The 13,442-nt window shown below is 49.6% G+C and overlaps 1 protein-coding gene across 5 annotated transcripts in view; it reads left to right on the forward strand.

Moving 5' to 3' along the window:
- The window catches only part of TFAP2E (transcription factor AP-2 epsilon), a 75,561-nt gene that overhangs the window by 1,208 nt on the left and 60,911 nt on the right, over positions 1-13,442 (forward strand). For 2 of the 5 annotated variants that reach the window (XM_079987766.1, XM_079987768.1), the window contains exons 1-3: positions 7,669-7,994; positions 9,112-9,567; positions 12,912-12,963. In XM_079987766.1, the coding sequence (XP_079843892.1) occupies positions 7,968-7,994; positions 9,112-9,567; positions 12,912-12,963 (535 nt within the window). In that variant the 5' untranslated portion in view covers positions 7,669-7,967. Of the gene's footprint in view, positions 1-3,446; positions 3,618-7,668; positions 7,995-9,111; positions 9,568-12,911; positions 12,964-13,442 lie in introns of those variants that run through there. The other 3 variants (XM_079987765.1, XM_079987767.1, XM_079987764.1) reach the window with 2 other exon arrangements.

Here is a 13,442-nt window from a genome sequence, read left to right on the forward strand (position 1 = left end):
GTGAGCCCAAAGCATCGAGGGAGATATTGAATAGAGTTACCAAAAAAAATAATATGTATTTTATTGTATTTATTCGCAATTAATGTAAATTGCTAAAACAGTGTTTTATTTTTATTTGCCTAATTAAAGTATTTCCATTCAACTAATAAGACAGCTGGTGTGCGTGGCGCTGTAAGTTGCCCAGGAGTGCCGGGCCAAACTCTCTCCGCTTCAGCCCCGCATCTGTAACATGGACATCGTAATATTTGCAGGGCTAAGATGGTGCGCGGGAAGTATGTGGGACGCTGGAGCTGAACTATGGAAATGCTGCAGCTATCAGACGCAAAACGGCGTCCCTTTAAAGGCCTCGATCCAGCACAAGTTAGGCACCAGCTCCACGGAGGGAACTCAAAGGAAGGGATCTAGGGAAGAGCCCACGTCTCCCAGTGAGATCAGTGGAGCTCCCTCAGAAGTCCAGTGCCTTGTCTGGATCGTGCCTTTTACTCTAGAGGAACCCCTTGCACGTCAACTAGGAGCAAGCTCAGGGATGCTGAAAGCGAACCGGATGAGGACCCCTGAACTTTACTTTGCCTCTGGCGGTCCTTTGAAGACCTCTTAAGCCTCTTCCTTTTCGATATTTCACCTAAAAGCAACCGCCTTCAATCAGGGCAGGATCCGTTTCCTCCTGACGGCCAACAACCTTCCGGATCGGTTTCCCACCCGCCCACCCCACGCCCTGGTAATCCGAATTATGAGTTCCTATGCAAAAAACGTTCCCCCCGCTGGTTGAGGGGTGTCGTTGTTCTTGTCGATATTAGTGGCCTCGTGACGCTGATTTGCCCGCAGAGCGAACCATTAATAATAATAAAAAGACTATAGATTCTCTGTCGTGGCAGAGAATCACCTTTAAAGCAATAGCCAAACGGCACATAAAATAAATAAAAAATAAAAAATCGAAAAATATTCCCCATACTGAAAAACCCTGATCGAAATGCTGAAAGAATGCATTGTATTTTTATTTATTATTTTTAGTTTAGTGTTTATTTAAAGTTGTACCTCTCCATTTAGCTTCCTTAAGGCTCCGAAGGTAGCACCGGCTCCTGGAACAAACATGGTTTTGTTTGTTTATTGCCGTTTCTTATCATTATTGGCCACGATCCAGCCAAAGTCCGGCTTCCTTTCCCCCATCCTGAGCCTATCTTTGCTTACTTGGAAATAATTCCCTCCTGTGCTGAGTGCGTCCTAGTCCCAGGTAAGTATGCCTAAAATTGCAGCTTTTGAACCCCGTTGGTTTGCAGGCACGTGCTTAAAATTCTCCGGGCGAAATTCATGGGACCTGGTGTCTGAACCTAGCCTCGTGCACGAAAGCGAAAATCCCTGGGGGCTTCCACCTTTTCTAAGCAAGTTTGCTGAGCATTGCACCTTAGCTAGGAGTGTTTCTAAATTTGACTGGAGCCTGTTGTGGTGGTTGTTGTTATTTCTTCTTCCCTCCCCCCTTGAAGGCTCTCCCCCTGTCTCCCCCTCCCTTCCCCTGCACCTGCCCCTTTCTCTCCCCCACCCCCCCTCGCCCAAATAAAAGGAACCAGCTGTAAGAAATGCCACGCGACCATGTCCTAAGGCTTCGCAATGATTTATTGAAACGGTCTCTAAGAGATTCAGAAGCCACATCAAATGAATGAAGCCCACTTTAAGTGGCGGGAGTGGCACTGGCAGAGGAAGAAGCGGGGAGGGGGGGTGTTGTGTTCCTGCTGCGGGAGCCGCTTGCTGTGTTTTTCTGTTTCTTTTTCCCGCCTCCCCCTTTTAAAGATACAAATAGGTATCTCCACTGAGTATGCGTGGGCGCAATTCAATCCATAGTGAAGCACGGGTTCAGCCCGATCCTGTACATGATTGCCAGGAAGTCGATATTAGATTATGCGCCTGCGGCCCCAGGGATATTCATTCATTCTCTCTCTCTCTCTCTCTCTCTCTCTCTCTCTCTCTCTCTCTCTCACACACACACACACACACACACGCAGATGCTTTTTTGCAAACCGCTTGCGCCACCCCCCAAATAAGCGGTATATAAATGTTATCAAATAAATATATTAAGCAGCTTTGCAAATAAATAAATAACAGCAACCAAGGAGGAAGTTTCCTTCCGTTTGCACAGGACTTACTTCCAAGTAAGCGTGCAGGCGCTGCAAGGCGACCCCCTTTCGCTCTGCTGCAGTTCCTTCGATGTGCAAAGACTCGCTCGCCTAGAGTTAGACAGCAGAATCTTCCCCGCGCTGTCCTGAGCAGGGCCAGGGCTCTCCCTCCCTAGTCAGAAGCAAATCTTCGCATGGGTTCAACCGGAGGCTTACTCCCAAGGAAACCTGTGTCGCCAGCCACCGCTTCTCCCACCATGAAATGGTTGAGATTTCAAAGCGGTCGCCTTGGGATGGATCGTGTCCAGAGAAGTTTTGGAGAGAGCGAGTCTTCGCAGGGACATGAAGAGAACTGCGCGCCCAACTTCCTTTTTCCCTTTTGAAAAGTTGCTTTTCCCTGTCCGGCTTTAGGACGAGCCAGTCATTGCTCTGTCCACGCTGGTGGCGGAAAACAAATCCGCAAATATAAACTGATCCGAAAATGCTATCCTTCCAACCCAGCTTGTCTTCGCAGACCTGAATAAAAACCGAATATCTGTCCAGTCTTCCTCCTCCAAACGGGCGACACACGGCCTGGTTATGCTCTCCTCTTTTCCTCTTTGAACTTCCAAATAAACGGTGGCAGTCCTTGCCTTCAGGTATTGTGTCCATTATGACTTTTTAGAGCTTTTGGCAAATCCATTCCTAGATGCCCCGGTTCTTCTTTCTCTGTTCCAGCTGAAAGTGAGGCGGGTGGAATCGACTCCAGGTCTTTTCGGATTACTTCCAACTATCCACAAATCCCGGGGTCCTCTTCACTTCGTTTTTTAAAGAAAGCAAAAAAAATAGAGACAGAGAGGATATTGTAGATCTTGAGGGAAAGTTCAGAAAAGGGGTGGGGAAGAAACGTTCAAAGGGCTGGAACACGGAGGAAAGAGTTGCGTTTCAGATCGTCACGTCTGCAGCTTTTTCGTTTAGTGGAAAGAAACGGGCGAGTCAACAGCGCCAACTTTTCAGCGTGCTTACCAAGAAGCAAGTCCTGCTAGGTTCAATGAGGCTTAGTCCCAGGGTAGTCTGCACATACTTAACCTGAGAAGCCCTGACTTATACAGAAGTCTTTCAAGGACTGTTCAGCTATGGTAGCTCAATTGAACCTGCATGTACAGGACCAGTATACCTCTGAATGTCGGAGGCTGCTGGAGCAAAACGACAAGGAAGGCCACGACTCCCCATCACCTCCTTTGTGCACACACCATATCGCACATTAAAAGCATGCATCTCAAAATTATCTTGGGAAATGTAGTTTAAGGGTGCTTTGTGGGGAACAAACTATAGTTCCCTGATTCTTTGTGAGGGGACAGGGAGGTGCTTCACATGTATGGTGCGCGTGTGCCAGGAACGGGCCGCTCTTGTAACGTCCTTGCTTTTCCACTCAATGGGTTTTTGGTCTCATCCTGCGAAGGTGGCTCTTGTGGAGAAAGGCTCGTTCGCCTTTCACGGGTGCTCGTACTTTTCAATGCGTGTGTTGAGGTATGTAAAGACTTGGTGCTGAAGGAGACTAACTTTCTGCGCCTCCTGGAGGCACCTATGGGTGCCTGGGCGGCCAGGCAGCAGGACGTGTGTTGATGGGGAGACTAAACGGAGGGCGAGGTGGATGGGCTTGAAGAAGGCGCTCGGCAGTTCTCCAGTGAAGTGACACATCACTCAGCTTATAGATGGGTAGGTAAACAAATTGTGCGCACATCAGAACGGGATCTTGTTGCACGGAAAAGGAGACAGATCGTAGCGAGGGGGACCTTTGAAGGGCCAGGTCACTGGGTTGGATATTTGCTCGTATATTTCAGTTTCCTTCTGAATATAGCTTAATGTTGGCTCTCTCCCCCTCGCGCCCCTCTATAATGCCTGGTTAACCCTCTCATTACTACATAGACATACATAGTTTTTCTGGACAGAGGCGACACATTTGTGTCTCTTTGAAGTACATGTGAAGAGGGATCCCATTCACGTTTACTCAGTGGTAAGCTCCTCTAACTTCGGTGGTGTTTCACTCAGGAGCGAGTGTGAGCTGGGGCGCTCGCCTCTTGGGTACGCTGTATTAGGCCGGCTGTTAACCAGCGAGTTACGCGTGCGTTCAGTTCCATACGCAGCGTGTTCGCACGTTACACCGAACACAGGTACAAGCTGTCTCTACCCATGTGCAGGCGCTTGTGTGAAATTGTACATTTGCACACTTAGCTATTAGGCACACAGACTGTACATGACACTTCTTGAACGCACAGGTACGCAGATTGCGCAGTCCTAAAACGTTAATCGTGAGCGTCCCTCGTGCGTGCGTGCGTGCGTGTGTAAAAACACGTTTGTATCTAGCTGAAGCGTCATAGATTCTACAGCGGGTGGGATGTCTCCAAGGGTTCTGGGATTCGGGCCCCAGCTGCTCTGTGCGGAGATAATTTCTGCATGCTGAGATACGTCTTTGGTACTAGTGATATTTCAGGCAGACACTATTAACCAGCGCGCAGGGAAATGCACTGTTTGCTAGTTGTGCTTTCTCAGGTATTTGCAAGATTGAAAAATGAGCTGGCCAATCATGCCACCTGCGACAGAAGGCGGGGATCTACTGGGACTTCCTCCTGTTTTCTTTTGGTCCTTAAGAAATAATAATCGTGGGCCTTCCCCCAGATTTGGCCTCAGGAACTAAGGACGACCTTCGCCAGCGTGGCGGCCTCCAGATATTTTGGACTACAATTCACACCAGCAGGGGCGTAGCCAGGGTTTATGTGTGGTGGGGCAGGCTTCATATTAAGGGGAGCAGAACCTCAGTTAGTTAAGTATTTTTTATTGATTTGCTTGATTTGGGGAGGGGGTAGATGCCCCTCTTTCCCCCTTGGCTACGCCCATGCCCATCAGCCCCAGCCAACATCTGGAGGGCGCCCGGCTGGCGAAGGTCGTCCAGGGAACTGCGCTTCCAATGTTATTCTAGCATTGATTTTGTTCTTGAGGTCAGAAATGTAAGCACCGTTTCGTAACTCTCTGGATGCGCAGCTTTTCAAAACAACCTGCCTTTGTATATATGGCAAACACAGGGACAAGATCCGGACTCAATGAAGAGAATTCTTAAGGCTGCAGTCCAGAGCACACTCACTGGGAGCAAGTGCCACTGAATTCAATGGGACTTCCTTCTGAGTGAAGACGTTGCACTGTAAGGGTGCCATCCTGCGGGCACAGATTCCAGAGGCAAACCTTACAGCACTTAAAGCGTCACAGTCGCTTTTTGTATTATTGTGCAAAGACTCCAGTCCCCCACCCCCACCCCTTAACTGCCCCCTGGAAGTCGATGAGACTACAAGGCCTGCACACATCTGACCTAAGCTCTAAGACGTGCCCTTAACTCAGCCCTTGCTAGGACCTAGATAACTGATCTGCCTTTGGGCGAATTGCTGCACTTCAAACCACAACCACCACCACGCACCCCAGTCCTCCCCCTCACCCCTTTCCTTTGCACCCACCTGAATAAAAAACGATGTTAAAATTCATTTCAGACGGGGGGAACGAGGCGCGCCGCTAGGATTAAACCCATCACAATCCTATAGCAGGCGCGTCTCAATATCCAAATTGGGGCCTTGAGTTGCGTGTGTATGGGTCGTTTCCCCGGGGGCTGACCCCGTGGGATTTACTTCCGAGGAAACTTGCTGCAAGGCTCCGATGCTAAATACCCCCAGCAGCTCCAGCCTTTGCTTAATAATCACACTGAACTCAGCGGATAGCACGCTTGAATCTGCGGGGCTGAAAACGCGCCACGTGAAAAACAGTGGCCTCGGCTCCCACGTGCAATGCAATTAAAACGGCGACGAGAGTTAATTTTTCAAACTTTTGACTGCGGGGGGGGGGACGACTGTAAAAGGGAATATAGCCTGATTAAAACACAACCACACACCTAACAGCAGCAACTTCAGGATGAATCAAAAGTGGAGGCTAGCTCCCTTCTCTCTCCTAGGGATGCCGTTTATCCATCGCCCTTCGTTTTTTAAGAAGGAGCCAGCCTTCCTTAAATAAATAAAAGAAAGCTCCAACTCCCCCCCCCCCCCGCTACTACGCGTCCTAAACTGGAGCGCTTTTTCAAGCGCAGCAAAGCCCTTGTCCATTTCAGCAGCCGCGGAAGTCGCGCTTCGCTTGAGAGTTTCTGTGAGCTAGCTGGGCGGATCGATGTTTTTCCATCGCTGCGGGGCCTTCGCTTTCCTTGCTGTCTTTGATACGGAAGAAGCAGCAGGAAGGGAGCGGGGAGGTGGGGGCAGAATTATCACCTTGTTGGGCCTAATAAAATTAAAGCTAAGAGCGGCACGGAGAAAGCCGCCGCTCTCCCCACCCGTCCACCAACAGCCAGGAAAGAGAGTCTTGGGGACCCCGCTCTTCTGCCCTGCGCGTTCCCCAGATGTCGACTCACCCGGGACACGGAAGGCACTAGTGGGGCTCGGGTCCTTCTCTCCCATTCACCCCGTTCTTCCACAAATTTAAGTCGCTCTTTTGAAATTTAATGAGAAATCGCCAAAACCAAATCTACCCGCCCTTACAAACGCAGAAGAGGATTTGAAGTTGTAGCCAAGCAAATATACTCAGAGGACAGCCACCGAAATTAATGGACCTAACTTAGTGATGCTCATTGATTTCAATGGGACCACTCTGGGTAGGATACAATCCGCAGTATTGTCATAAAAAAGTCAATAATAATATAAAATGCCCCTTCTCCTCGAGGACGAAACATTGGCCATTTGTGAAAGCGGCACTTCCACACATCCAGATGTTTTAGGTTGCATGAAGTGGGATTGGAAGGGATGTGTAGCGAGAACAGACCGCTATTGAAGTTTCACCTTTTATTAAATACTGTATAAATCTTTTTCCCCCATGGAGGTGGGAATAAAAGCTAAGAACGACAATCAAAGCAGGGTTTGAATTTCTGGCAAACAGTTGTGCCCCAGAGATAGGCAGATCTACTAGCAGGGCAAGACTATACAAGTCTACTCGGAAGCAAGCCCCACTGAGCTCCATGGGACATGCTCTCAAGGAAGATTGTGCACAGGATTGCAGCCTTAAGTGATAATTAACTTAGCTTTACTGCTAAGGGATACGCTGCAACCCTAAAGCTACTCGCCCGGAAGATGCGTCCCGAATCAAAGTCTGTTTAGTGAGATTTACTTTTAAGTAATTATGCCTAGGAATGCAGCCCTGCCCCTCGATCCTATGTCTGTTACACTCTGAATTAAATCCCACTATATTCAGTATGGATCTATGTGCGGGTAGGATCGCAGCCCAATCCTGAAATGATTCCTCTGAGATAAATCTACACTCGGTTCAGCTTGGCTTATTCCTCCACAAGCTCCCTGCTACTTATTTCCTAGTCACCACATTTGGGCCGCCATGCACTGGGTCTCTCTTCCTCCCCGACCCCGCGCGTTCAGACGCCGTTTTGAAGTCGCTGCGGAAGCCGAATCTATCCTCGAAACACCCAAGGCGACGGCCGTGCGCTCTGTCTCTTTAACGCGCGCTCCCGGCGCTCTGGGCGCGCTCCCGCCTCTATAACTGGAGTCCATGGAGTTGCATTGGGCTCAGAGGGAGCAAGAACTCGGGAGCATAGGCTGTTAAAGGGAAAGGCTCGCGGGGAAAGAAGCAGCCACCATCCCACCGCGCCGCTCGCTGGGCTACCGGCGGGGAAGGCCATCCATGGCATCGCAGATCACCACCCGGTTTTGACGGATTCTTTCGCCAGGGTTGGGGGCTGCTTTCGTCGTTGTTATTCTCATCCACCTCCAACAACAAACACCCACCCCCAGTTTGGGGGCATTTTCCTAGAAGATTTTCGTTGTTGCTTTTTTGGCTGCTGTCCAGATGTTGGTTCACACATATTCCGCCATGGTGAGTTGGACTTTGTGTGTGTGCGCGCATTTGCGGGCGGGCGGGGGGGGGGGAGCCGGACGGGGGACGGTGGGAAGGAGGAAAAAGAGAAGAAAATACGCTTTCCGCTTTCTCTATCAAGCTCATTCGAAGCGAAAGTTAATTGAAGGAACCCTATACCTCCAAATTAAGAGAGATTTCACCCTTTAATGTTGGCCAGATGTCAGGGCTCCGCAGCGTCCCCAGTTGATGGTTTAATTCTTTCCTTTGGAGAATTGGGAGGAGGGGGACACACCGAGGCGGCGGAGTCGATTACAAAAGCAGGGGGAGAGAGGAGCAGAAGCCAAGGAGACCTTTCCGACGTGCTGCTTCTGCTAGTTTGCAACTAGAAAATAAAAGACCCGCTGTCTATAGAGAGAAGGCTTTTTAAAAATTAGTATTGTTTATGCAACGGCTGCGCATTGTTAGTTCTCTTCCCCCCTCCCCGTTCGGATTTCACTATTTTTCTCCTTGCTGAAAGCAAAACGAGATGCGGGAGGGAAGGGGTTCAGTTGCTATTTGGGGAGGGAGATTACAGTAAACAAAGCAAGGACGATCTCCCCAATCGGGAGCGAAAAGGGCCGGGGGTGCCTTTGCCGGGCACCCTCAACAAACTCTCGTGCTTTGGTTGTGTCTTGGGTGCTTTCCCCCTCACAGTTTAAAAAGTTAAGTTTGTTTCTAAGCGGAAAAGTCAGACCAGCTGCAGAGAGGAGATTGTTAGATGGCGGTTTCCCGCCCCTCGCCGTCGAATGCCCAAAGCGGTGCGCTTTTTGTCGAAGGCAGGAGCTGCGTTTTGGCGCAGAGGCTGCTCGGCTTGCCCTGGGGTGGGGGGAGAAGGCCAGGAGGAGGGAGGGCTCGGCTGGCCGGAGATGCGCCTTGCCTGCGGCTCAGGTGTTTCTGAGGCAGGGGGCCCTCGGGGAACTGCGATCTTAGGCCCGGTAACGCGCCCTTCCCTGGCGACGCTGCGTCCCCGGAGGAGCCGTGCGCTCCGGGCAAAGAGGGAGGGCAGGAGGAACAGAGTCCCCGGCAGCGTGGCTTTCTCCAGTGACCATTCTTTCTTTCTTTCTTCCCTTCTTCCTTCCTCTGCTCGCGTGTCTAGGACCGCTCCGATGGGCTGAACGGGAGCTCCACCGGCGGCCGCCTCTCGCAGCTGTCGTCGCTCAACCAGGCGGCGGCGTACTCGTCGGCTCCCCCTCTGTGCCACACGCCGGCCTCGGACTTCCAGCCGCCTTACTTCCCGCCGCCTTACCCGCAACCGCCGCTGCCCTACTCACAGAGCCAGGAGACCGGCTACCCGCACCTGGGCGACCCCTACACCGCCATCAACCCCATCCACCAGCACCAGCAGAGCAGCTGGCACTCCCAGCGGGCGCGCCAAGAGGAAGCGGCCGCCGGCCTCCTCTCGCAGACGCACCGCGCGCTCGGCCTGGACCCGCGCAGGGACTACCCCGGCGTGCCGCGCTTGCTCCACGGCCTGGCCGACGGGGCGCACGCCCTGAGCGACGGGCCGCTGGGACTGCACGCCCTGGGCCACCACAGCATCGAGGACATCCAGGTAGGCACGCGGTTGGCTCGGGCGGCTCCTCAAAGGGGGGAATATTCGGGAAGAGGAAGAAAATTCGGGTCCTGGTGGCGGGCGCTCTCGTCGAGGGGCGCGCAGTAAAAGGGACAGTGGCAACCACCTGGAGGAGGGGGGCTTTCAAGCCCCTTCTCCAGCAAATATTGCGGGCTGCTCGGAGCCTGTCGGTTGACGCAGAAAGAAGTCCCACCGAGTTCAATGCTCTCCTCCGCCCCATGGGAATCGAGTGTGTGTGTCTGCTTACGTCGGTGGTTGGCTTGTCACTGACTTGGGGAGCCCCCTGGGAGAAAGAGAGGCAGCAGAAAAGAATGGGGTACAAGCAGCGGAGCCTTCCACTCCTCGTCGCACAGTTCAGGCCCGCCGTCCTGTCCCCGCGCCTATCGACGTCGAATTTCGATGAAACCTATTTCGAGTGAAAAGAAACAAACGCCTCTCCTCTGCTGAGACTTTCCCGAGACGAGCCTCTCGAACCGCCGGGAATTGTAAAACGGTGGCGAATATATCAAACGAGGGTTTGATGTCAGCTTTAAACTTTAAATGCCTCCTAGGTGTTCCCCCTCTCCTCTCCACCCCCTCTAAAAATAATAATAATCGTATTACATTGCCCATTTCTTCCTCCCCAAATCACTGCCTGCTTCAAGAGAGGCTGCGCGTCTTTCACGGTTCCTTTCTTTGAAAGCCATTTTACTAAATACCCCAAATCGTTATTGTTCTTAAAAGATGCAAGCTTCACTCCTGTCTTTACCCAAAACCTGATCAGATGCGTTTTATTTATTTTAAAATGAAGTGAGGGGACGTATATTTCCAACACTTTCCAGTAAGAAAACGGCGATAGTAACTGTAGTTGGCGAAGATGAAAACTAAACACGGGGGCGGGGGGGACACAGAGGGGGAAAAAAATACCTCCCCAATGCTGAAGTCCTACCGGGGAGTAAGTTCTATTTAAATCGGTGGGACTTACTTCCAATGAGATAATGGTCAGGATTTGTTAGCTTCGCGCGACTGGGCAGTTTTCCAGAATATTCAACTCTCCTCCTTCTCTGGGAAAAATGGTTTCGCTCTTCTAGAGTCAAACCCAGAAGCCTCTTGTTGGCCATCGCGAATCCTTCGCTCGCCTTAACTGATTTTCTTTCTTTCCGCCCGTCCCACCCTCGGATCTAAAACGGCCAAGAATCGTTGAAACGGCTAACAAACAAAAGGTCTTGATCCGGTTTCAAGCAGAACACACCGCTGCAAAAACAACACAACACAAAACAAAAAATACCGTTTCGGATTAGGCTGGACGGGACACATTAGACTGAGGGAAGCGTAGAAAAGGGGAATCCCGTTTGGGATCACGCACGATCCCTGCTTCAAGAAGTGCATTAAATTAATTTAATCATTTCCACCCATATTTGCCCACCCCCAACTAACCTGGCAATGTTTGCTCCCAAGTAAGGGACTTTGGCTGCGAGCCTAACCATGTCTGCTCAGAAGTAAGTCATGCTGAATTCAGTGGGGTTTACTCGTAGGTAAGTGGAGTTAGGATTGTAGGCTCAGGGTTTTTCCTTACTTTGCATTGCTGCTCCTTCAGACTTAACAAAGGGCTCGATCTCTAGCCGGAGTTGTTTTGCATCCCGTGGATTTCCATAGGAGGTTTCAGTAAAAACTGGTTTTTGTTTTTCACTCTCTCCCGTTGAATTCAACTGGATTTTAAAACGCTTAATTCCGAATGGCTCACCCCCAGCAATAAGAATCTCCCCCCTGCATTTTAAAAATACGTTTAAGGCTGAGAAGTTACTAAGGAAGGAATCTCATTGAACTCGGTGGCACCTACTTCTGAGTAATCCTGTGCAGGATCGCGCTATTCCTGCGTATTCGTGTGTGTGGACCTGAGGTCTTTTGCTGCTGCTGCTGGTAAATTTAGTTGTCTCCGACTAACTTATACCTAGAGTAGACGCATTTAAATCAATGGAGCGAAGTTAGTCATGCCCATTCATTTCAATGGCTCTAAAGCGGTACACAACCCATAGCTCCCTGATTTATTTATATTCTTTTAAATAAGTGAAACGCTTAAAAATAATGATGGACTTTCCCCAATCATATGGTCGTTTTTGTCATTCCTATTTTCAACAATCTTTCCTCCCCGGGGCATTTTGCCATCTTTTTGTTGGCTACCGACTGAGTCTCTCAAAACTATTTGCAAGGAGAGATGACAGTCAAGGACCCGCGCAATTACTGGGCCGTTTTGGGTACATATCTACAGGCGCGGGGGGGGGGGGGAGTTGCTGGCTTAGCTGAGGGCTTTCTCTGCTAGGAACCAGTTTGAACAACTTGTCCAGAACCAAAAATAGGAAAATGACATTGTGGGGTGGCTTCTTAGGAAACCAAAACAAAAAACCTTTCAGGTTTAAAAACCAAACAAACAAAAGCCATAATTGCCGTACAGTTGTCTCGAAGCAATCACTTTCTGAGTTTTGAAACATACTCAGAAAGTGCAAGGAAGGGAACTCCCAGTAATAGTTAACTGGAAGTAAGATGCGGGGAGGGAGCTCTTACTTGGGTTTTTGTTTTCCTCCTGAACACAGCAATAATTTGGCTCCTGGTTCCAGCAAAAAAATAATAATAAGCAAATACAATTCAAATGCTCATAGTTACTCCTGAATTCAAGTTTATTCAAATAAGGGCTTGCTCCAATGCTTGAATCGCAGGCTTGGGTCCCAGATGTTTCCACGGGAGCTAAACAGTTGCATAAATCTCTCCCAATAGGGGCTTAATGGGGGCTCAATGGGGTTTAGAAGTGTTTGCCTTTAGCTGAATTATGCCATGTATCTTGAAAGAGCAGTCCTGGATTCTCTTGAGGTTTATTTCCCTCTAGAAATATGGCCTTCTTGGTGTGTGTTTGTTTGTTTTGCTTGCTTTTGAGTAATAAAAGGGGAAGGGCCTGCCAGGGTTTTTTTTTTTCTTTCCTTCTCTCTCCCTCTGAATTATGGAATAAAGTTTATCAAAATATGAAAAAGTTCTTTAACTATTCCAACGCCTCTTTAAAACTCCTGTTTGAGAGAGATGTTGTAAGGAGATAGTTTCGTTTCCTCTTAGAGATTTTTTTTTAAAAACCACATTTAATTTCTCTAGGAAACCCCTATATTTGATGGAGATGTGGGTTGGCTTCTTAATATCCCCCTATCCCACCCACCAAAGCCCCACACAGCTTAAACTTTATATTCCCATCTAGTGTCTCGGATGTTAAAAACGCTTCATGTGAATACTTGCAGTAATCCTTGCACAACAACTCTGCATGCTGAGGCCACGTAAATAATCTTTGCCTGTTCTTCTTTCAGGCTGTGGATGAAACTGGCATGAATCTCTTGGACCAGTCTGTGATCAAGAAAGGTAAGGAAACTTGTCTCATTCGGGGATGGTTTCATGGTTTTGTTGTTTTTAATTTTTGAAGGGGGTGGGCATGGAAAGCTTGAAAATGGGAATTGACATTCAGAACAGGACGGGGTGCTTTGGCATAGCCAATTCGTGTTTGTTTGTGTTTGGATGTAGTAGAATCCAGGCTATTGAGACCATCCCTAAGACTTTGGCTTCTCTTCACATTCCCCATCTTTGCTCTTAGACGTAAGCCCATCGGCTTACCGCCGTTTTTCAGATCTGGGATTTGACTGAAGCTCTGCTTTTGTTGAGGGATACAGGGGGACCCTAGGACAGCTCAATACTTTTTGGCATCTGAGGCAAACTTCACAGTGGTGCCCAAGGAAGAAAGGGGTCAAGGAAGATCGACACCAGGAGCAAAGGTTGTGGTGGGGGAGAAAGAAAGATTGGCATTGGGATCTGCTGCCCTGGTGGACCCTGTCACCTGACGCAGT

The sequence above is a fragment of the Podarcis cretensis genome (assembly GCF_951804945.1).
Source record: "Podarcis cretensis genome assembly, chromosome: 8".
In the NCBI taxonomy this organism is placed as follows: domain Eukaryota; kingdom Metazoa; phylum Chordata; class Lepidosauria; order Squamata; family Lacertidae; genus Podarcis; species Podarcis cretensis.